Source organism: Styela clava, chromosome 4 (genome assembly GCF_964204865.1).
Source record: "Styela clava chromosome 4, kaStyClav1.hap1.2, whole genome shotgun sequence".
NCBI lineage: Eukaryota > Metazoa > Chordata > Ascidiacea > Stolidobranchia > Styelidae > Styela > Styela clava.
This window is the reverse complement of record NC_135253.1, coordinates 15,916,972-15,943,171: the sequence shown is the minus strand read 5'-3', so window position 1 is coordinate 15,943,171 and position 26,200 is coordinate 15,916,972. Positions and strand designations below refer to the sequence as shown.

General features: G+C 36.7%; 2 protein-coding genes across 4 annotated transcripts in view; both read right to left on the bottom strand.

Annotated features, from left to right (window-relative positions):
* LOC120326220 (uncharacterized) overlaps positions 1–26,200 on the bottom strand; it is a 102,331-nt gene that overhangs the window by 36,918 nt on the left and 39,213 nt on the right. The gene's annotated exons all lie outside the window — the stretch shown is intronic.
* On the bottom strand, positions 8,317–12,113 carry LOC120327078 (interferon regulatory factor 2-binding protein-like B). The gene has a single exon (XM_039393469.2). It carries the CDS (start codon positions 11,688–11,690, stop codon positions 9,297–9,299), a length of 2,394 nt encoding a protein of 797 aa, XP_039249403.2. The 5' UTR covers positions 11,691–12,113; the 3' UTR covers positions 8,317–9,296.

Below are 26,200 nucleotides of genomic sequence, written 5' to 3'. Positions count from 1 at the left end.
CGATAATTAAACATATGACATGTCGGATTTGATTTCTCGGAAATACAAAAATAGATCGTATTTGTCATCATAATTGTGAGTTTTTTTTTTTCTTTGTACTGGTTAAATGAAAATAAATCATCTCATTTATTATTACATAAACTATTAGGTAAAGTATGGTATACGACAGGACGCGAATATATCATTTATTAAAATTGTGTCGAACAATTAATAAGGGATATGAACTGAAGGCATATTTGTAATGATCGATTTCGAGGCAAGATTTTATGGGATATTTGGTTCTTTCGGTTTGTTGTTCTCGGACGGACAATCGCCACACTACGATATTGGCGGCAACTTTTCTTCAGCTTTCGTGGGCCGCAGGACCTCAGGAAATCTGCAATATTTTTATTCCGGAATAATAACACAATAAAATACACCGCCAGCTCCATATTCTGCAATACAGTTTTCGAGAAAAGTCGACAATTTTCGTACTATAAACACGTGCGACGGGGGCACCCGGTGAATAATTGAAAAGGTGGTATTATAAAGAAGATTTTTATTTTGTTATCGACGTTCATCTCCGTATTGGGATTAGTTCGACAAATTCCAACAAATTGAAAACAATTACAATTTCTCATAAAAAAATTGCCAAGTATTTGAGAGAAAAGCAAAATAACAAGACCTGTCGAGGGCCGCAAAAACCGTTGCGCGGACCACCTTTCTCGTTCAGCCTCGTGCTAGAAAGTAGACTTGAAAATAGAAAGGCAATGTGCAATAAACGAAGGCACACAACTATAATCTTCTTTTTTCTGATAGAGAAGGAAAAATATCGAAATCAGATCAAATTTGAATATGAAAAACTATAAATTCGGTGAGTGACAATGAAAAATACCGACGATCGAGATAATGCTTTCGGAAAAGAAGTCGAATTAGTAATGACAAAGTTCATAATACGACCTGTTTTATTTTGAGATATAATTTGAAAAATAAAATTCGCAGCCGCTTAGTCACCTTAATGATACCCAAGCGCAATTGAATAATTTAGGAAATGTGTTGCCTATTGAGCGACTGTATAATTCGCGCATTTAAGGCCGGTTTGATTTGTACTTCTTTTTTAAAGAGAAGAAACATTGCTCTGCCCTTGGGCGCAATCTCATAGAGAAAACAAATTACTGAAATTGAACTTCCGTAGTCTTCAAAGTTAATCGTACTTGTTGTGGGCGCAAGTAACCGAAACAAAAATAAAAATGACGTCACTGACTATTTGTCGTCTGCAAAAGAAGCGAATTTGGGAACGAAACGCGGATTCGAATCTCAGGTCCGCCTGACTATATCTCGATATAGTGATAATCTGAAAGAGAGTTGTAGATATTTTAAACTCACTGCGAAATATCAATGCCGGTATTTTTATTTATTTAACAGTAAGCTGATCTATGGATAGTCCTGCTCAATTCTTGTCGTTGTTGAAAAAGAAATCGCTTTTCTCCGAAACTTATAGCCCATGAAGTGCATAACTTTCATTTTATTTTTAAATTCCATCTGAGGCCTCATCGCGATCCGACAGTCCATCCAAAACTTTGCTGTTCCATTTTAAATAAAGGAAGAACATTTTTATTCCATCCTACCTAGCCGCCTCCGTCATGATTGTCCGACAATTTTTTAGGGGGACTCAGTGCTCTCAGCCCTGACCGCACAGGTCCACAGTATACTTGAGCATCACAGTATATTCGATACTTGCCCTCTTGTCTTTCTGTGATTCCAATACTATTTTTATTTGATTCGGAGGAGTATTTGTGAGTATATATATTCGACGAAATCCAATAATAAAAAAACATTGGTTAGATTATAGGTAATGAAACTTCTTATGGCTTCGAACTGCGCTTCGGGTAAAAGGCTTTGCATGCCATAATATAATTTATGTACGAAAGTAAGAAATACGAAACTGATGACATGGCAAGAAAAACTTCTGAAGATTGACTTTGTGTCAATGACTCGATGTCATTTTGTCATTTTATCTTGCACAGTTTTATTTGATGTCGATTTATTTTGCTATCCAAGCATTGTACAATACATCAATCGAAGATTTTATTTACGAATTTACATTCCGAAGAACACAAAAATTAAAGATAATGATTAAAGGTATCCAACCTATTTATTTATTTCTGTTGCGTTGTTTCCACCCGGAGGGAAAACGTAGTCATCGAAAAAGAATTTGATAATGCTCGGGACGACGTGCACTAACGTAAGTGCAGACAATGGTACCGATTGTGTGGCGTAAACAGATTCAATCAAAACGCTACATCTGCAGTAATGTGCCTTGTTCTGGAGTAGATGAAACTAAACGTGCAACTTCTGGGCCTATTTCTTTCACTGACGCAATATTGTGTTGGTTGAAATGATGGAAACAGTTTTCTACGATACAACACCGATGAATGGATGAAATTATTATCGCGCCGAATTGCCAGAATAATATACAAGGACATTTTAAATATTACGACGAGGATTTTGTTTTTGTTTTGCTATAAGTCTATTGACCCACATAAACGCTAAACTAAGCAGTAATTCATTCAATTCAATGGTCGAATTATAATTCCTTAGATCAGCGAAAGATTGGTGAAACGAGGACAGCAATAATGGACCATAATGCCTTTTGTTTGGGCGCATTCAAAATTATACAAATGCAATAACATCAATCTAGTAAACAACGTGTGTTTATGGAACGTTAAATTTGGCGGGAAGTGAAACAATTAAAAGTTACCAATGACGTGTCCATTTTGGCTCATTGTCTGAACACCATATGGATGAATATAATAAGAACGCAAAATGACATCAGTTTCATAATGTCGAAAGTCATTCGGTGACAACCCAAACAAATTGATACATGTTGAAACGAAATGACATAAACTGAAAAAACCGGCTTATTTTCAGCATTGTTTGGCGCGTTGTGTCCTGTACTATACGACAACATGAGATAGAAAATAGATGGCCCTGTACGCCATTGACATGACCTCTTTTCAGAAAATTTTCAAATATTTTACGCGGGTTACAATTTAGGAGTTTACTTTTGCGACTAACCCCGGTAAATTGGAATATCATAGTTGTCTGATTTGATAACAAATCATTGTGTTTATAATATTTGTAAAATACAAAATGATGTTGAATTCGAATACTACTAAATAAGTTGGAAGATTGGTCGTCAACTAGTATTGAAATTGCACGTACTGGAAAAATCATAAAAATAAAAATGTTGGGTCATGGCCATGCTGAAGCATGTAATGAAACAAGTCCTAAGCATATTTAAAACACACAGTGTTCAAAACTAAAACGCGTTTTTGTGTAGGTTCCAAGAGTAAAACACAAAGTTGAAATACGTTAATTTCTCATTCGCCATTTGGTCTACAATATTGGCCTCCTGTCAAAAATTAAATTAAATGAATGTCTTTCAATCCAGACTGTCATTTTAAATCGTTGTTATTTTATATTTTTTCCATTTTCGATCATTTTTCCACTTTCATTAGCCATTTTTGAAAGCATAATCCTTCATTTGCCATTGATTTTAGGCGTTTACATAGCATTATAGAAACACTATTAGTAAACCGACTTTGCTCTTTCCGACCCGGCACAATTGAAACATGGTTCATGTTAGCCCTCGTTTTAAAACTTATTAGATAAGCCATAATAGTGCCGCGAATACGATACAAACACTTCATTTAAGGTGATTCTATTTAGTGTCCATGCTCAAGCCTTGAAATATAGCTTCGAGACTCTCAGTAAATATAATGTTATAATTCAATCGTACCTGTTCACCCAAATTTGGTAACAACAATTGAAACAAATTCGGCTCATTTTAAGGAAATTACAAGCAGGTCATCGATATGATTGGTGGTGCCGGTTTTCTGAGATAAAGATTCGAGTACTTCCGGAACGCTATGACTGATGTAGTCGGATTTGGAAATTGACATAGCCTTGTTGCAAAAACGATAGTTGAAACAAGTCTGCACTTTGCAGTACATACTTGTCTGCACTTTGCAGTTAGGAATTTCTATAGTAAGTCCGTAAACTTTCGAGCAAAAAAAACACATTACTGTGAAGGTAATAAAATCGGGATACTTTGAACGAGTAAAACAACCTGACGCCAAGTTGCTCTGTTCTTGTAGACCATGTTTTATCATTCTGAGGTCATTGTGCAATGCAGCTGTAGAAACTTACGTGCGTAGTGGGAGCTTTTGACCAATAGTTTCTGATAAAGTACATAAACATATCATCCGATGTTGGGCGAGAATTCCGAAGAGTTATGAAATTAATGTGGACCTGTGTACAAACCGAAAGTCTGTATGCAATTAATTTATCATGGCAATTAGGCCAGACCGTTTACCGTTTAAAAAATCGTTAATGTCGCACGTTTTTCGTAGTATTTCAAAATCCCGAGATATGCAAAAATATCTTAAACTGCCTTATTTATGCATGGATGACAGAAGGCTAAAGTTATCACGGTTACTGCAGTTTTTTGTTGAATTTCGCAATTTGCATACAAAATCGATTTACTATAGATCATGTCCTTCTACATGAACTCAATTCCCCCATTTTATGAATGGACCTGTCAATTTAAGTTCGCTTATTATGATCAGAAAGTTTCACAAAGTTGTTTCACAAGAACAAAATCGTAATGTCTACTCTAATACTCGGGAAAATGGGGAATAAATTTCATTGGCTCCATCGACCTGCTTGGGTATAGGCCAGCTATGGAGAAGGCAAAACCAAATTCATGATATAATTAGACCAACGTTGGAATATGATACAATGAAATTGGAGACACCACGCTAGATGACGTCAGCGAAAGAGCATATTGATTGAGCCGTTGCCGTGTTGCAACAAAAATGCGACACAATTACTGTCATGCAGAATACAGAATCTCCAAACACTTCAAATCTATACATCAGTGATAATCTACATATCGAAATGTTTTCAACATAATATTTAGTATGTTGCCTATTTGCCACATTAACATGAACTATAAATGGATGGATCATGCTTGCAGGCTCTTCCAACTAATAATTTATTCGGAGCATGACATCGTGTTCCATTGACGATACTGAGATGAATAAATTTCACTACGCAATGTGGAAAATGCAGAAATAGATTGAGAGTGAAGAGTATGTGATTGGAAGAGTACTATGATCTCTCAAATTTCAAAGAACTTTCCAGAGTCCGAACCTTTACCAAAGCCGGTATAGGCGTCGGTGACTATCCAGTGCCAAACTCAAATCGAACCAAATTGTGCCTGAATAACGATACGCAGAGCGTTGAAATAGTTTGTGAAAAATCATACCGTAAGGCGATGTAGGATTTTTCATATTTCGATTGATAAACCGTTGATCTCGATAAATGCATTTGACATAAAAACAACATGTAAAACATACTACAAAACGCACCGCGTAGTCGGACGCGATGATCTTACTATGCCGGCCAAAGAACATCAGTACTACGCGTCACCACGCAAAGTCGGAAAGGGAAACGTGATTCAGGAGTGGGGCGTGAGAAAAGAGAGAGAAAAGAGCACAGGTTCCGTTCTGTTCCACGCAAAACATGCTAAATCATATCCGTAAACAGCACGTCGTGTCATCTGACGAGTTTACAACGTGTATGTACAATTAGACCCCAATATAATTAAAGTCGGAGACAATCCTCAACTGATGTATATTATATGCATTCATCAGAAAACACTGAGTTTTGATCAGCGGTGTGCAACATTTTTTGTAGGCTGGCCATATAACGAACCCTAAACATCTATAGCTGGTCCGGGAAAATAAAATATAATGTTGATGTATACAACGAATTAGAGAATTTTTACAAAGAAAAGGCTATCGCTTCGCCTTACAGTAATAAAGGCACCGGGCAGAACGCCAAAAAATTCAACGCAGTGACAAGAGCAAAAAAAATTATGTATTTATACCCATTTGTGCGACTTTTTAAACAGAAACTGTCGGATTAGCATTAAATGTTTGGTGGGAAACAATCTGAGTGTTGATATGGGCCACACTGAATGGCTCGGTGGACCGGGTTGGGGCCCGCCTGTTGCACACACCTGGTTTAGAAAAACCAATGGATCATGCCCACCTGTTACAATAAATAATTGTACACCGCTGTACCGTATTTTGCTCACCCAACCGCGACTCAAGCTTTCCAACATATTATGTATTATGTAGTGTTGCTAAAGTAGTGTGATCAAAATTCGGCATTTTCATTTTTTTTTAAATAATTCCAAGCTATATCGAGAAGTGTTTGCTAGTACTTTGTCACTTTTAATATTTTATTCAATTTCAACGTATTTGCACTTACAAACTAGCAGAGAAAACGGGGGAGTCTACTCGAAGCCACAGTTGGTTTGAGACATTAACTGGTAATAAACCATGTCTCGACGCATGCTAATTAGCGCCAAAACACAAACGACCTCATATGCAACAACGTGACGCGTTTCCAAGATAATATTCCCATCCGTAATATCAATTTTAAAGTCATTAATATTCGCGAATCGCGCACGAAGCAAGCATAGACCAATTAAAATATTAATAGTTGAGCACAAACATCCATGAATAAAGCATAATCGTTTAAAAACGCTACGTAAATATTTCCCGACTAAGGGATGGTTTGGATCGACTGACGTAATTGCGTCAATCGGAAGAGTTTGAGTCACATACGCCGATAACGGTCGAGTGCCGACGCACCAGAAATGCAGAGCTATTTTGAATCCACAAGTAACGTAGCTAGCAATGCCGACAAACAGCATATCTAATTACGCACGATAACTCAACAAAATTTTTTACAAAATTCTGTCTCAAAACAATATGCTCTATATATACAATTGAAGTTGAGAAAGCACAAAATGCTTTTTAGAGAATCTCAAAATGAGATTTGAAAAAGGCATTAGGTGGTGGTTGTATGATCACCAAAAAATACTAAATTTGCAGCAGGAGTTCTCATAAACGTCATTTAGTTAGAAAATCCAAATATTAACAATGAAAAATAACATTTCCAAAAAGAATTTACTACGTCATGAAACAATCCCTTTGACATTGATCTGTTCGTTTAAAATGATATGTAAGCAGTCAGATAAAATGGTTTACCATGTAGAGTGATGGAGATTGAATATCAAATAGTACATGGAAAGAAGGCTTTTCAAATAACGGTTAGAGATAATTCTAGTTCGTTTTGTCATAGTTCCAGAAGGGATGTGAAAACACAAATCCTCTGCCGTGCTATCGCATCCTATCCGTTGGCAATTAATTTAAAATGCAGCAATAACACTCACATTGTCCATGTCCATGGTAAATTTCTTAATGACATAGCTAACACTAATTATCCTCTTCCGCCATATTTTCCAACGACCAAATTATTGATTATGTGGAAACAAATGATTGGCAAGCGAATGAATCGACTAATCCCTATCGTTGGTAAATAGCTACAGTGACGAAATAGAATCCAAGATACATTACATGCGGATATAAAAGGAAAGACATGTTGGTGGTATTTGTACCTTTTCATAACCTATCTATTTATCATGAATCCTCGATTTATACGCCAACAATCATTGAATCTGTCATTGAGCGATTTTAAAATTCGATCTCAAAAATTACAAGGTCTTATACCCAAAGCTAGCTAAAAAATACTCAACAAAACAAAATTCACCCATTTGATCTGGAAAAGATTATAAATTTAAAGATCAAGTTGACTAGATGACCGATGATCATTTCCATGACCTAACTCGGCTGGTACAGCAGTAAAAAGATCCAATATTGAAAGCCTAATTTGTATAGCAGTCGACCAATGATCACTTTTTAACCGGGTGTTTTATTATGAATCCTTCGATTATTTTATACCTATAAATGTCAGTGAGAGAGATGTTCAGATTGCCAGTATATAATACTCCATGAAACTAGCTGTAAGTTATAACAACTCCGATTTTTGATGCGATATTACCTGAATTATTACTTGACAGCCTATGTGAACGTATGAAAAATTTCAAGCATCTTCATCACTGCACATGCTGCAACGAAAGCACTTTGCTGTTTTACCTATTAATCTAAAATTGCCAATCGCCATTCATATCAGTCAGGTGTTCATAAACATCCGAAGAGCTTAAAATACCTTCGCAGTAAACCTGGCATGTACATTAGACAAGTTCACACTCTCTGAAAACTGCATGTGTCCCGAACTAATTGCGGTTAAGCTATAGAATCACCATGGATGGGATTAAGTAGAGTGATATGTAAGACTACGGATTCATCACCATAGTACTAATTTCATCTTTCCTTACATACAAAATAGCAAACACTATATTTCTGTGTATTTATATTTGAACTCCAGTAACTAAAAAAAGGAGCGAAAACGTGAACCGGGTAAAGAAACAAGAGAATAACACACCGACAAAAAAAACAATAACAACAAAAAGAACAAGAACAACTGAATAATTCCATTGCCGAAACCGCACGGTCAACGTGGGTTTGGAACGAATAACAAACCGAGTAATGAGAAAAGAAAAATTCCTGTTTTCTAGACAAAATTTTTGCGGTTCAACAGCGCTAAATTCTTTCAAATGTATCAGAAAATTATTTTTGAAACAGAATACAACGAGTACATACAACAATAAATTCAAATATCAGCACCCAAGGGTTGCTAAAACCCATTCCTAAAACGACATTTTTCGAAAAAAAGAAGATGAAACAAAATTCAAAAGTGTTGAAAATATTATCATTTCAATAATAAAATTTCTGGGAAATCAAAATCTATTTTTAAATAAACAAAAAAATATACGAGCAAAAACTGGAACTTGGTCGAAAATCTAAATTTGAAACGATTCACTTTCATTTGTATAAATCGATATTCGAACGAGATCGTAATCATTGAAATAGGAGACTGATGGCTATTCGAGTAACTTTTTTAAACGACATGAGAACTGTTATTGTAAAAACACACTGCTATATTATTCAAAAAGGCCATACTCAAACCCCTCATCTCGAAGACGTGTTCTAGACGTAAATTTATAGTAAATTTCTATCATGAAACGTTGAACATTGCAATCAGGTTTAAACTGAGGAATTGGTTAAGTTTGATAGTTTCGAATGGCGCTCCTTGGCAAATAAATTGATTGATAGATAGCACATAGTTTTTAGCACAATTTCGGTATCATGGCACGTACATGATGCCACTCTGCACATCTTTAAAGCGTCCACGTGGCGCAGTTCAACGCAACATTTCGCAGGACAAGAGGTTAATAGTTCTTTGCACCGTGATGCAATTTTAGAAAACATTTCAGTTTATGTTTCCTGTTCTACCTCTTTTTTGACTTTTATTTCCCCCTTCAATATAGTGGAAATTTCGCCTTTCATAAAGGCCCATGGTACGTTGGATCCGACTAACGGGCATTTTAGGCCACTTGGACAATACACTTCGCCGCCTCTAGCGGTTTGGTCCTTAATACTGCTTCTAGAGCAGGGAAAGCAAAACTTGTGAGCACCTTGTGATGGACACTGCACAAAATGTGTGTCTTCGAGCCGTCCGTGACAAAGAGCGCAATTGAGAGGCGGCATTGTCACACCAATGGTTGTGGTACCAGGTAATGGCATACTGGACGTGGGTGTTGTGGGTACCGTGGATGCTTGTTTCGGACTAGCAGATTTGGGATTGGCATTGGCTCCGCTTTCGTTGCTACTGGTACTACTTGATGTGCGGACTCTAACTCGGTTGTTACTGCTATTGTTGTTTACTTCACTTGGTGTCACTGGAGGCGTAGGTCCGTGAACTCCAGTAGGTGAGGTCACGCTCGGCACAGATGGTGCTTGCTGAAGTGGATGGTGATGCGTCGAAGAGTCTGGGTTTTGAGACAAAGAAGATCCGCTGGCGTTGCTACCATTGCTATTCGTGCGGTGAGCTTGAGTACCATTCAACGGACTGGTCGGAACTCGTTTCGTCTCTGTCGGTGATGTCACGCTTTGGCTGCTTGGTGCAGCTGAGTGAGTTGATGATGGACTTTGAGGGCCATCGCTTACGCTGTGACCTCGCGGTTCCGAATGGATGCTTTGTGGAACCGAAGTGATCGATCGTCCAGGAACAAGCATAGCCGCAGAACTTTTCAACGACGTAGGCGAAGCTGAACTTGTTGCCAATGCATGTTGCTGTTGCATCATACCGTAACTGATAGCACCTGGTAGGATGAGTTTCGATAAGGCATCGGCCTGTGTGAGAGATATTCTGCTCGCGATACTGGAGGTAACGGCACTCATATCGTAAACCATTTTGTTGCTTGGAGCATCATTGTCAGCAGAATCAGGAGATAATTTTCGTTTATTATTACGAGGAAAATACGGTGTTCCTTTAATCGACATATATGTGGGGCTAGTTAGTTGATGTGTGGCGGTTGTGGGAATTTCTGGATAAAGGGGATCCTGGAAAGGCGTTGGAAGTGCATCACGAGGTATTGGTTCTCTGAATGAGCGGGTGCCATCCGGTAAGAGGTCGCCTAGCAATCGCCAATCTCCAGATCCGTGTTTCATTTCGTACTCAATGTACTTGAATCCTGAACTCAAGGTTCCTTTTCCCATATCTTTACGAGTGTCCTGAAACATTTGCTTCGCAACACCCGATGCGCTGGTGTAAACATTTCCAGATCCTACAGGGTATTCGATGTAGACTTTCATCTCGTAATCGGTACCTGGCTTATAGGGTGCGTCGAAAGTGATCACTCTTCCACGCAAATCGTGGTCCTTTTTGAATCGGACTTCGAATGGGGTGCATTGGTTTAAAGTGTGAACTGCCTCCCTCACGAGCGTTGCCTTTTCGTCATGCAATGCGTAGCTGTAGTGCGACACACTGTGGTGACGACTGTGTGACTCTGATGGGATTTTTGCACTAAGCGGACCGTTGCTATTATGTCTAGCCGCAACAGACGTGTTCACGTATTCGGGAATGAGCGACAATCTACCTGGGTGACCGGGCATGATCCCGGGACTGCCGATGATGCAACCGTTTGGTAGAACGTGAGTCGAAGCTCCAGCAAGAGAGACTGGTAAGGAACCGCGTCTGCTTGAAATGGAAACAGGAGTATCATCGTCTTTTACCTGCTGATAATGGGAAATCCCGTTCAGTATACTCTTGTGGGAGTTGCTTGAGTTAGAGTTGTGTTGATGTCCATACAATGTCACCCCGCTTTTAGATTCATGAGAGGGTACGTGATAACGATCTAATCGATGTACATCACTAGAGTGATTGTTGCTGTGTTCAACTTTAACGCCAGATTTGTGTGAAGGCGAACGTCTACTACCTGATTGGTGCGTTGGCGGATAGTGTGATCCATTTACTGATGACGCCGAGTGATCGTGGGCCGAGGATCCGCCGTGTCGATACGCCTGGTGAGCGTGCTTTTGTTGCCGCGCGCTGTCTAAAACAGACTCGATCCTGTCCGGTCCTTCATAGTTCACACAGCCACGGCAAACCGGCTCAGTAAAATCGAAAACCATTGCCCAAGGCATCCTTGGAAGATCACAAAGGTAGCAATGCTGCCTTGATGGCCTGGAACTTCCTTGAGTTGCAGCCATGGTTCTTCGGGTTGATTGCCCAGCACTTTCCTGTGGTGTTATGTCACTTTTGGTTTGATTATTCTCGTTTATATGCGGAAGACCCTTTGCGGGATACCGCTTGCGCAAAACAGGCATATAAATCTCGAAAATTTGATCATATAAATATTCATAGAGCACTGCAAAAATGAAATTCGAAATACAAAAATATATTAGATTTTTATAATCAACTGTCAACACCGCGACAGTCGAAGCTAACTCAACCTAAGCACCTCTGCTTATGAATGCAACTTTCAATGCAGTAAATTATATAACAGCTAATTGAAGCTCACACGCGTATTGGAATAGTTTACGTGAATTGACTCAACGTAATTTATGATACTACGTTAAAAGGAACGATGTACTAATCATAGGTTACTCACACAACGCTTCATGCTGCGCCTAATATTATGCATAAATGCAGTAACTATATTGGTTGCATTGATATATTGAAGCAACCCGGCGTTGTACCTAATGCACAAACTCAATCGACGCTAAGGTTCCCAGCGACACCTCGCCCGACGAAGGCTACAACTCGTCTGTTTCGCACGCGAAGAATCTGCGGTATTTGTCATGACGTAGCCGTCGGGAGGAAGGACGCCCAGAAAAAAGGCGCAGTCGAGAGAGCGATCGCGGACGGCGAGGTCTGATTGGGCTCGATGGTTAAACCACTGAATACGAGAGATAATATGCAACGTAATACAACATGGGAGAAAGAAACAATATTATCCTAGTGTTAACGCCCGCTTTTCAATCAATCGCAATCAATACCATTCACACATGGGCTGAGGATAACGTCCACAATTTATGTCCGATCGTTCCTTTGCTATAAAAATTAAAATTTATGCCCTTAGACTGAAATACCAACACTGGCATGGGTGAATCTAAAAACGCACGCTCTCTTTTAGTCATCACGATACGAACGTAGCGAAATCTTTTTACTTGGCAATAAATATAAGCTTTATATTTCATTTTTGGGCCACAGGTTAAAGCGCGCATTAAAAAAATGGAAGTGCTCTTCAGAACTACGTCATATCGCTGAAGCGTTCGTGTCAAAACCAAGCCTTTAAGCGTTTATGATTCTAAGCGCAGCACATACACACAAAAGTGTTACGATGCGTTAACTCATACATTTGGCATACGTAACTATTTAGAGCGTTTTTGGAAGGCAGCTATCGAGCGCTTGTACTGACCGCAGGCGACGGGATGTGACGTAAATAGTAAATTGACGAATCGTTGAAAAACAAAACACTTTAAGCTTACGGGTGAACTTTAAACGAATTGGCAGCCTCATATAAATCTCACGAGCGGAATTTGTTTAATGCAAATTTACGTCAATTTCAACAAAGCAGCTTTTCGTGTTATATGAATGACTATGTCCTAATACTATACGAAGATATTTATTGGAAAATACCATTTTTGAACCTTCCAATGCGTAAGAGTTTGAATTTAGTTAGGCAATCAAACAATCATCACCCAGAAACACGAAAAATATCTCAAAGGCAGAACTGATTACTTTTCTCAAAACGACATGACGCAGGCATAATTGAAACACGTCAAATAAATATTACCGCCATCTAAATAATAATAACAAAATAATAATTTAACCACTGTAGAAATGTAATTTCAGTCTTTCCACTTAGTCATTGGGTTCGGAGTAGAAACTCTAATACGCGGAAGCAAGAAAAACGCGTAACATCCCAAACTGCCATCCCAATATTGTTACGATGATCTTCAATATTACAAGACCGCTAAATCATTTCACCTGCGGATTTGTAAACGACATAAACCTAAGCTAAAGATTAGCTAATGCACAAATTTGTAATCAGTAAAATATGAGGGAATATTTCAAAACATATGGCTGAAATTCTACACCACTTATATTGAAATGCTTTGATAACAATAGAGTCAACAAACGCACGCATTTCCTTCACCAATTACTACAGAAATGCCATAACGCTTGCTCTCTTGAGACGATTCCATATTGTAAAGAGATGAAGTATACCGGATACAGATATCCGGTACAGGTATACAATCTAATTCACCGACTTAAATCTGTAAGAAAAGTCTAAAAAGTTCAGCTACGATAAGTTCAAATTAAGCCAAGATAAAATATTGATATGTGAAGTTTTGTCATGAAGTCATGAATGAGGGAATGTGAAATGGAGAATGATTACCGGAACCGAACTCCTTATTCGAAAAACTGTAAATAACTCTAACACTTATTTCGTGATACACCTCCAAATCGCAATTTTGACCGACATCCTACAAATGAATATAAACTGCCATTGTGAACATACATTGACAATAAATCAGTATACGACAGAGCGCTCCTCCTTTCTACCAATTGTAAAACTATGTCATGTCATATACTAAAGAAAATCCGGTATTGAAGAAGGTAAATCAATAAATGATAGCAAAACTTTTTGCAACAATTATTTCAGAATTTCATATTGAGCTAAGATAGTAAAATTCTTCGAAATGAATATTGAGAGCAACAGTGCATTCACCATAAACTTCTGATTAGAAGCAACCACGAAAACAAAAGTAATCTATAACGTGCATTTGAAATTTTAACGTTTATAAAATATCTTAAAATTATACATATAAAACTTGTCTATAGTAAGCAATCAAATGAGTCAACTGGGCAATTTTTGTATAGGTCGCTTATTGTGGTACTTTAAAAATACAAAATCAAGGCCTTCTCGTTTTGTAATGAGATTTGCTATATTCGTAACCAACAATCATAAGGCAACATACAGACGCGATTACCATGCTTTATGTGGCGAGGAAGGGGAAGTGCGGTGGATGATCCATTAAAAATGCCTACGCCATAGTTTCAAATTGCATCTCTGTTGTTCGTTGTGTTTTCACCGGAAAATAATTCACAGTGGGTGGAATACGCAGAATCACACCGGAGCTTGGTCATGAGCAGAGGTGTGATTAGCGGAGATACCACTAGAGAAGTATAGATAGACGTGTCCCATTCTCCAACAAACAAAATCTATTTGGACATAATCTAAAGTTCTTGTCTATAATTCGGTTGGATTCCAATTTATCAACCGCTCAGTTGTCTATTAAACAAGAGAGCAATACTCAAATATATGGACACGAAGACCAAAATGGAGTAGTATCAAATCTTTCACAGTACATGTAGCCTCACCACTAAATCACTGAGATGTGATCACGGAACCACGACACGCAATTTTCAAATTTGACGATGTCATCATACAAAACTTCGAAAACGAATCCCACAGATACTTTTTAAAATAAATAAAAGGTATATATAGCATTCTAGCGACAACAACAAGCATCAACCAGTGAACATTTCAAAGCCATATGTCCAGTAGTAGAAAAAACAAAATATTAACATAACGATCCAATTCGCGTCCAAAAATGATGAACAAATAGTATACCATTTCCACTTCCAATGTCCAAGTTCTTTACCACGGAGACACTGAAATACGTGATGCGCACTTCGGTGGCGATTTTAAACAAGCAGACATTGGATGTCTGCCTAATATATAGAACGTGATAACATCGCATTGGCAATTATACCGACGAATAAAATATTGAAATAGTCTGAAAATCAAATTTTTTTTTAAATGTTATCGCATATTTCTTCAGACTACATCCATTAGGTGACCGATTTGCAATACCAGGAGGCCTAATGTTATCGGATATAAAACTTTGCGAGGCGGTATTATTCTTATTTTTTATTATTTTTCAAATTTTTATTTAGTATCACGTGGAGGTACATTCGTACGCAAAATGGATCCACACAATAGCTCAGCCCACGAAATTCGTCATTTGTACAGTTCCAACGGAAATTCATTCATTGTATCTCGCTTTTGAACGATTGCAAATAGTACAGTGGCATAGGCCAGTCGGCATAAAGAACAGGCTGTATTCCCCAGCCTGACCCGCACAAATATTGGATTGGTACGGATAATGAATTGGTATAATATAATTACCATAAACAATTTCACAACACAGTGCTTCGTTGAACGCATAATCACGAGAAAATTCATTTATAATTTACATATTTTTGAAATGAAAAAATAAAATAAAATTTTTTATTTTGATTTAGAAAGCGTGCTTCTTTGTTTTTATTGTTCAGTCTTACGCAGAAGAACCTTGCTATATCAATACAAAGAATACTCGAGAGAATTGACGAACGCGCGTAATGATCGTTATCCATTCACTATCAACAATATCAGGAAGCGTGGTTTGGTTCCGGTGGTTGTGGCTCACCTTTACGTTGTTACGCATTTATGCTATTGTCTCATAGAAAGACAGAAACATTCAAAATTTTAGAAGTAATATGCTGCCCAGATGGATCAAATTACCGAATTACCGTTTGTGTGGTATTAAAATTTTTTAATGTGATGATGTAGCTGATGCACTTGGCAACTCCGCTAGGCCTAATAATTCCAGTTGGTAATTTTGCACGTTTGCTAACGATGTCCATGACATCAAGCAAGAATAAATCAAATTCATACGATAGAAAGATGTCGCTAATCAAGGAGTCCTGTTATAAGTTGCAACTTGAAATTTAATGCAACATTTATTGTTGTAGGAAACAAGAGTCGAAACTAGTTTTCGTACGATACAGTTAGCAATGGGGAAACTAACTCACTTATACACAAGTCCAACACATTATTATTTCATTTCGAGGGTATTAAAGAATGGTATCATACGAAATACGCCAGCCCTATATTACTCTAAGGAGGACCCCATTTAAAATGCTATCTAGCCGGTCATACATACACCCATATTCCCACAGATTCATGCGTAGGTATGGTGCAATTTAGCAGGTGAATTGGCATAATAGCATCATGTAACAAAATCTTCCCATGCGGCACACAAGTGCTTCAGTCTGTTGGTGATCATGCGACGAAAATATCACATGACCAATGGATGGTTTGATTATGAGTCACGTGAATAAAGAAAACAATGATCCCTGGTAAATAACAAAAAGTTTTAAAAACAAGATAATATGTGTCAATCATGGCCGTCAAATACACCTCGACATTTATAAAATTATCCATGACCGAAGACCTAATAGAGCCAAACGACGTAAAGAAATTTACGCAGTGATGTTTTTAAGTAGATGACTGACGCACGCAAGTCTGGCGCCTTTATTACGTAAATATAGATCGCTTAAAACAGTCGACGTGACCGGAATTAAAGCGACCCGGAGAGCTGATCAGGCACCATTTTTAGCGGACGCAAAACAACTGATAAATTATAGTAAAATTTAAAACAATTTTAACTGGGGAACTAAATATCACAAGATAAAAGACTTCTTTAAAATAAGAAAGACAAAACAAGTATTTTCACCTTATCGTTATCTTTTTGGACTGATGACTCACGCACATCACGTACATCTTGGACTGCTACGCATTTGCGTGAGCGTGAAATTTACGGTCGTCGACGTCGACGTGACCCGAACGCAGAATGAAAGCCTAGAATCTAGATAACTTTGAAATATCTAGACAAACAACAACCATTCTGATGAGTAACACTAAACCGAAAATACTCCGAATCCATCGCATTTCGAAAACACTTAATCATATGTACTTTATTTCCGTACTTTAACGACCTTTTCAACGTATCCGGTTAATGTTAAAACTTTATTATTTAGCGTATCGAACTGAAAACGCTAAATGTGAATATAAACAATATTGTCAGAGAATAACAAACTAAGAGGAATATACTAAACAAGTCCAACACTATACTAACTTTATTATTCATTCTTTAGTTAATTACTATTCAATGATATAGTCTTTTTATAATTATAATTTCCAACTGTCAACCAAAATATAGTTTTGTACTAAACAAAATCAGATGCGGATATATTCGAATGCGAATACTCTAATACAGTATTCGATTCTCACATCTTACTTAGATCGCACTGGTATAATAATAATAAGTATAATAAGTTTATTTCGATTGGTATGGTACAACATATCGTAAAAGATTCGCTAATTAATTCTGTATACAATTACATTTCACTTTAATAAGTGAAACATGCCGGTACGTTACAGCTATATCACTACCCAAAAACGGCAGAGGGCTTGCGGAAAGGGTTGCCAATACACGCTCTCCTGGTTTACCAATATGCAAACACATAAGCATCAAAGAGACCATCGAGCAAACATACACTCTTATCGTCTTCAAGTATATGTTCTTCTGATTTGCTATGAGATCAGGCGTCAGTGAATGATACATAAAACAAAACAAACTTCTTGTCAAAATGAAACTCTCAGCAAGGCAAATTAATCATTGTCACGTGAAGCGTACTGGGAGGCAATGTATATTATTGTCACGGATTACGAGACAAATCAAGCGTTTACTTTGAATTCAGAAATATTATTGTTTACGCAAGCCCGCAAAGTTGTCTCCCTGAAGGACTTGATTACATGTGTGCTAAAGATGAATCTAGTAGACCCCGGTGTCTACATCAACAAAGTATGTGGATGCTTCTTTAGAGCCATGGTAATTAAAGTGAAGGAGCTGCCCACAATGCCATTGTCGGCGTCTCAAAAAAATTATGTTCTACTTGTTCCACACTTTTCCCATTTCTCGCACAGTCTGCTGAGTTAGGATGTGATACATATTGTGAGACAAATGGTTAAATTAAGCATATGGAGTGGGATTCATACAATAAGGACAAATGTGGGACAAGGGGGACACGCCATTTTTAAGACACCTTGCCACCGTGGAAATTCTGGAATGGAAAATGGTAATAGTATTGGTAAATGTAGTTTACCTCAGAAACTAGTATATTTTCGAGACAGAAACCGAAAACCAACGTTGTCATGATACCACGATAAAAAATACAATATTATTACTATTTCAATCTTAAACCACACTTTAGTTTTCCTCAAAATATGACACTAAAATCGCAAAGCGTTTTGATAGACTTGCATTAATGTTTTCACCTAAAGCTAGATGACGAATAAACGGTACCGACCTGAAACAATCCATCATTTGGTGAAAAATTCCTCCATGAAATTATAACAAGGGTATTTTTCGATGACAAATGGCATACGTTCTATGACTTTTAAACACGCGATTGGGTCTCGACCCCAAATAACGTAATCAAGCAAACCTAACCCTAACGCGACTTTTGTAATATGATCAAACAAGTTCAAGCGACTCCATATATAAATCCTCAGCTGTCCTCTGAAAATCACAACCAATTTTTGTGCGTCAGTATGTAGTTAACAATTTACTGTGAAAAATAGCATAAAATTTACATAAATTATTTGGGACTATAAAAATCGAATCCATATCGTTGTCAGTTATATATCCCGATTTTATATATTCCATTCGTCGATTTAGTAAAATAAAAAAGATATAATAACACCCTACAATTCTTTTAATTTTCAACATTGTTTTTAAGTCGAGGTGGAAAAATTCCTTTCAAAACTCCAACCAAAATATTTGCTTGTACAATTTTAGATTGTGATGGAACGTCTGCAACCTCTCATGGGTTCATGTTTTTTAGCAATGCAATCTGATTGTTAGTAGGTACTTGTACATCGTCATACATGAGTCACGGAGGTGAATTTGTCAAACAAATAACATGTTTTGTGAAGAATGTGAGCAAAAAGTCAAGACCAATTCTCTACATTGTAAAAATACTACAATTGACTAGTCTTCGACAGTCGTAGATATATACTTTTACCCCAAATTACAAAAAGTATAAGGTCAAAACCGATCACTTCTTCAGCGAGAATTTTCATCAAATTTCCAGAGCTGAAACGGATTTCCCAAGATAGGAGTTACACCAGATGTGCAAGCATCACCATGAATATGGTAGCAAACACCAATAATCATATAATTCTTATGTTGACTTCCTGTGAAGATAGACTAGTATTTTCAAATAATACTCCTTAAATCTAACCTTTTTTTGATACCCAGAGGTAATAAAAGTAAATCATAATTTATGCCGGAATTGTGTTATGTAATATACGCATATAAATGAAGAATGTAATAAATTTAGTTTAATGAAAATAATTGCATCAGATTCGCAGTTTATATTGGAATTTAGAACGTATGATTCTGCTGTATAGACAGATAAATTAAAATTAAATTTCTTGCTTGGAAGTAACGTAAATTTTTTGCTTCAATATGCTTATTTATTTTGGCTGTTGAAAAATACACTATGTTCATGTTCTATGCCCATGAGCATTCAAGGGGGCTCCCGAAGTATGCGAACCAAGATGGCGGACATCGGAATGTAATATGTGTACTAGGTTAGGGTTAGGCCATAATTTTAAGTATAAATACTACGGGAGGCTCTTGGCTAGTCTTCGAACTGATAATAGGACTAAAATAAGGAAAATTGGAAGAAATTATCGCCTAACCCTAACCTGTTACGTTCCGATGTCCACCATCTTGGTTCGCATACTTCGGGAGCACCCATTCAAGTATATGTGCCCGTAAATGTTTTGTTGCCGGCGCTTCCGAAACGTATCCAATGAACATGGAAAGCTAGGAGGAGTCGGTACTCCTAAGTACATTGATTGTTTTAACGGGTTACGGAATGATTCATAGAAAACAACGTGTTTTCACTTGCAGTCGTACCCAAATCAACTATTGACGTCACAATGACGTCACGGTTGGTTAATTGGCAGCATGAAGCGAATAAATACGCCACTTGAGTAAAAGCTTATGAAAAATCGATCAGCGGGAAGCAAAGTAAGGTATGCAAATTATTCACTCGTCCAATGACAATCAGGTATGGAGAAAAGCGCTTACAGCGAACCAAGATAATGACATTTTCGATCCGCCGGGATAAACAAATGCGCTGATTGGTCGTTCGTTCGTCTGCCCACATGACTGCAACTCACAGACGACGAAACTTTCGGCAAAAATGAATCTGCGGTCTAACTTAAACAAAACAAGAGATCTCCGTGAAACTAAAATGAGAACTACTTGTATCTCTGAAACCTGGGAAAGATATATTTTTGCTGAATGTATATTGACTTGCAAGGACGACTTATGCATGTGCTGGACTTTTGCAAGTTCGAGATATTTTTGGTACGCTAACAAAGCCAGAATTGACCAAAAGACCAAGTCGTGCACTAAAAACCAAAAATGCTCTTCATCCATAGCTCAATTAACCCATTCTGCTACAAAAAAAATGTGACGATAACACAAACGTCATTCATTAAAGAATTGATTAAAAAAAGAAAAATGTACCTCATTCATATACCTCGGAAAGAAATAATTTTTTCTCATTAAATAAACTTGGACGAAAAACAGAGCATATATTAATATCAAAAGACTCTAGCGTGGTCGAACGAATTCTGAATTATCAAATGTTTTGTATACGTTTTGTACTGAACAATTTAAACAATAAATATAAATGCTAACATTAATATAATAAAAACGAACGTTCACTGGAATTCCAAAAATAAAGAAAACAAAATAAACCAAAAATACCAAACATAATCTCCATCAGCTGTGTTTTGGATAACTGACTTAGGGAGAATGGACTTCAACATTCCACTATAAATTTAATTATTTATATCAGCAAGAATATTTCTCAACTAAAAACAAAGAAGTTGGAACCACCTGTGATTGGGAATAGAAGAATATTGCTGTGGTTTTGAAATATAACAGTACAAAATAGATCAAATATAGAGGACACACTTTATCATTACCCATAGGAAAAGGTTGGGTAAATGTGATTAGACAAGCAAATTTGGTAAGAAATACAACAGACAACGATTTTGATTGATAATCTATGAGTCATGGCACTATATCGGAATTCCATAAAAATCGCATCTAAATTAGGATTAGTATCTTGGCAAAATTGGTGGTAAGTGGACATCTCAGACTGATACTGACCAACACGAAATGATAAAATACCAATTGGATTACAAAATCGCTTATTTCTTGATATTACGATTCATTCAAGAACATATAGGAATTATTTGCGTGATTGATTTGTTCAGTGGATTTTTTAGAGAAATTTTAAACATCGCGTCCTTAACCGTGTTGGTATTTTTTTCAAATGGCCATGAGTGGAATATGAAAACATTCTCTAAACATTTTCCCCGCAGGAAGAGCGTAATAACATCGGTTACCAAACAAAATATGTTGCAATTTCAATAACTTTGCTATCTGCTATGTGGTTAACGCAACATTTTTTTTATATATGTTTATTGCTTGCAAAATTTACTTTACTGCTGGGTTAAATTTACTCCCATGTAGAACCCCTGGGTCAAGCAAAGGGGTACAAAATTACTAAGGCTAAAAGATGAGGATCTTCACGGTTTGATGAGTTCATATATTTTCGCACCCCAATTAGTTATGGACATCCGTTTAATACTTTACAATTTTCTTGGGATATCCAATATTCTGGATTCAGTTTCAAGTATATTAATATTCCCTCTTTTTTACTTACATTTTCCAAAGTACTTGAGAAAGGCAATACTGTACATTCCATTTTTTATTTTGTCAAATTATACAAAATACAAATAATACTGTATGATCGATGATAATCTATAAAAGACAAAACTAAAACATCTTTGTTGGACTGGAGACCGGCACGAAAAGATCGAATGAAATTTTATTAGGAGTGTGTAAGATTATCTGTGGACATAGTATAGCAAGTTGTAAACATCGGGTACGCTAATGGAAACAAGCAAACGGTGTTATCGGATTTTATCTTTGTCGCTTGCAGGCGAGTCGTGACACAAAAAAACGGAGAAAAGGCCACTAAATTTAGTTTAATTTTCAATGCCTAATTCCCGAGTAAAATTATTCGGAAATATGTTTGTGTGGTATTTTGTAAACGAGAAACGGGTATCGAGGCGATAGTAACACGATTAAATCATTTTTCCTCGCCTTTTCGATATAATTTTTTTTCTATTTTGTCTATATAGACTTGAAATTCAAGCACATTTCTTATATATATACTGCTTAATACAACATACTCAAACAAAAAGAAGATATAGTGAATTGCAATCATTGATTCCATTCCTAGTAGTTGCATTCGTAATACATTTGCCAACAAAACAAGTACCATTCCCTCAATATTAAACTAATCTTCCTTAGCTATTATCCTAATTCAAAAGTATTGAAATATATTATAAATATACTAATCATCCAAGGATATGCAAAATGATTATTAGTATCAAAACAGTACAGATTGAAACATATAGCTTTTGAAAACTATTTGTATTAAAACTTTTTTTGCTTGTGAAATATTAAATAACGTCGTCATGTGAAGTATATGCGAAACGCTGCTGCAGGTCATTGTAATTATATATCCTATCGAAAGCATTTCGGATCCGTTCGTGGGTTCGGATTTCTCTGACGAAGTTCAAGTGCTTTCTACAATAATATCATATAATAAAGGAATAATAATAAAGGAAGGTAGGTAAAATTTGTTTTTCGCTGAATCCTGAAATGGTTATAAATAATTAATCATACTATTTAACCTTTGACCTACAGGGATGAGTGAATCAAAACTGCACGCGGGATTTTACAAATCGCGTGAGTAAGAAAGAATGCTTCGTCACGTAGTAAGCAACAAAAAATAGTAAACGGTCTTATATAATCCGAAAATTCCAATATTATTCGCCAAGTATGACGACATACCAGCACACAAACATGTTTTGCTACCGATGTAATTTCATAACAGCTAACACACAACGTAAAAGTCATATCTTTGTTATTCATCGTAATAGCACCGACTGCAGGGCGAAACTCTATTGAAAACACTCGGAAATGTTTCAGATAATTTAACATAAACCAAATTGACGATACATAATAACAATGCTTTCCATTAATTTAACGAGGTTTTTATCACAGAGGTTGAACCAAGGCATAATGTTCTCATAGAATGCCTTGGGCAACAATGATCTTTTAGATTCATATTAGCTGTGGTAGCTAATCTAATAACGTCGAAATTGTGATTCATTTTACACGAGATTTTAACAATATACGGAAACAAGTTTAGGAGAATTTACCCACCAGACAATGTTTTCATTTTAAATAAGAAAGAACAAAATGAGCGGAAGATGTGATGCGTGTTACGGAACTCGATTTCGATCGATGTCTCTCGAGATTGGTGACGTTGCACATCGAAGAAACAATATTTTGCAAGTGCTCGGGTCGATGAAAAGCTGTTGCATTGTAAGGTTATGCATTGGGTGTAAATACAGCTATATCTCTATTGGACACGAAGTGTACATGTGAATTAAAGTTAAATTTTTGTTTTTGATGTCGCATTTCTTCGCAACCAATGGATATATCGATTTCAAATTTTCAGACTTGAAGATGGTGGACTAATTTTTAAATTTTTTTTTCTCGAATTTCCTCCGAGCCCTATGGGATCCGATAATTCACCAAATTATTTTCTGTTCAATTTTAATTAAAGGGGAAACTTTTTATCCCGCATTGCTCAACGCCTCCAGATCGCTTGCTTGCCGATCTGTTCAGCTAATTCGGTTCTTACCGGTATTTTCGTGTCCACATATATGGATGTTGATTCCTTGTTCATATTAATCATTTAGACAAGCAATACTGTTGAAAGTCGAATTTCGTCTTTCAAAATGGGGTATATTATATAGTATACAATACTAAATAGTATAATTGAATACCGGTATATTTTGTGGTCTAGTAGTGAGTTATGGCGCGAGGTCGTTTATCAACTCACAAAAATGCAGATAGTTTTTGCCATTTAAGGAGCAAAACGAAACCGATTCGCGCATTTCTTAACGAAATAGCCAAACAATGATTTTTAGCTAAGTGATTAACATAACAGAAAAACAAAGGCCATGATGGTAGAACAACCAATCAAGCATGATCTGATAATGATGTAATTAAAATCAAAACACCTGCTATAATTGAAATGTACGTATTCAATAAAAAATGCTAATTGGGACTGTATAATTAGCAGTGTTGTTTCCGACATGGAATAAAATTCTACGTCTTGTGGTTAAAACGATTTGGAAGACTCAAACTAATAAGCGCGAACCCGAGTTTACACTCATCGGTGAAAATTCATCAAAATAATTGCTAAAACACCAAGATAATCTTCACAGTTCTCAAGGTTAAATGAGTTTACGCTAAAATTTGTAAGATCACGTTCACATTCTTCTCGTTTATTTTTTAACCTAAAAAAGGAATAATACAGAAGTGATGTCACTAATTTCGCCTGAGAGAAATAACTCAATTTGCAACAAAACAAAGTGCCCATTGTTTGGAGAATGTATGAGATTTGCTGATAGAAAGTACAAATGCGCTATGAAAGCAATGTTCTACGTGACTCCTAGAACTTAGAGAAATAAGAGAAAAAGTACGATCGATGAACTGAACACTGATGGTTCGACCTAAAAGTGAAGAAAGCTAAATAACACAATTCGTTCATCTATATTTAAAATGGAAATTATGCAATACAAAGCCATTTGACATAAATTATGATCTCACGAATCAAAAGCTTAGTTTATGTAATTTGTAAAGTATTTCTAATTTGAAACTTAGAAAGCTAAATTTGACTAATAGCTTCCTTGTCATTTTAAATACATGACTATGCAGAATATATCTTCTAAAATTTATCTTAAAGTAAGTCGTTAATATGTTTTAGTAGTCTGATTTCACTGTTATGACTAAAGAATTTTATGTTAATGCGTCGTTTCATGTTATGAAAAAGCCAACGTCATTGACGACCTGGCCGGAGGGGGAACGATAACGTAATTTTCTAAATTACAAAAACCGGCATACCTATCACCAATGATGGCCCATATGTAAAACAACGCAAACTGAATTGATACATACATACTTCATGTCTGTCACTTGGCTGAGATTTTAAAAATTTTCGAATTTCCATTTTGAGCATCGAGGAATAAATAAAACATAACAACCATGACAATGCGCGTTTTGTTGAGCGTGCGTCACGCACATGCAGCGTTTGACGTTCTCATCGCCCCCTCGATACGTCGACGTCATTGTGCCAACAAAACCCCAATAAACGAAAAAGTATACGGAACAATATACTACTAAACGATTTTCAGTGGTCTCACATACAGACATGTTGCACATAGATAAAGTCGACCGCCGACAAAAGCGTTACCGGAGTGATCGAGAACATATTTATATTCCTTACTTCTATGTAGCTTCCAGCTATGACCATAAACAAAAGTAAAACACTACAGTACATACTAACGATAAGCTATTGCAATGGATAATTATCGTTGCAATAATACGATGTCCAATATATATAAAATTGAACTGTTATTCAAAAATTACCGACTGATATGCCTGTCCCTGACAAATAGTTTATTATCTATCGCTTGCAAAAATCGGTGTGCGTGTGGACTGGTTGAAACCCAGGCTTCGGACCAGGATTCTGAAGTGGTATGTTTTCCCTGGAGTCGGAGTCACATTTTCAATCTCCCCGGATTCGGGGGTCGAAGTGGAAATTATGATTTCCCCCAAATCGAAATCACAGACTTTCAATGATAAAAAGAAGTCAAAACTTTTTACAGAAGTTCAGTAAGCATTGAGTTCACTAAAACCTTTCTTAATTAACAGTCTATTTACTATTAGATAAGACTTGCACACCTCAAAGACATTTTTAT

Bases quoted from the DNA above. Each gene is read 5' to 3' on its own strand.
- LOC120327078 (XM_039393469.2), bottom strand. From the start codon at position 11,690: ATGCCTGTTTTGCGCAAGCGGTATCCCGCAAAGGGTCTTCCGCATATA.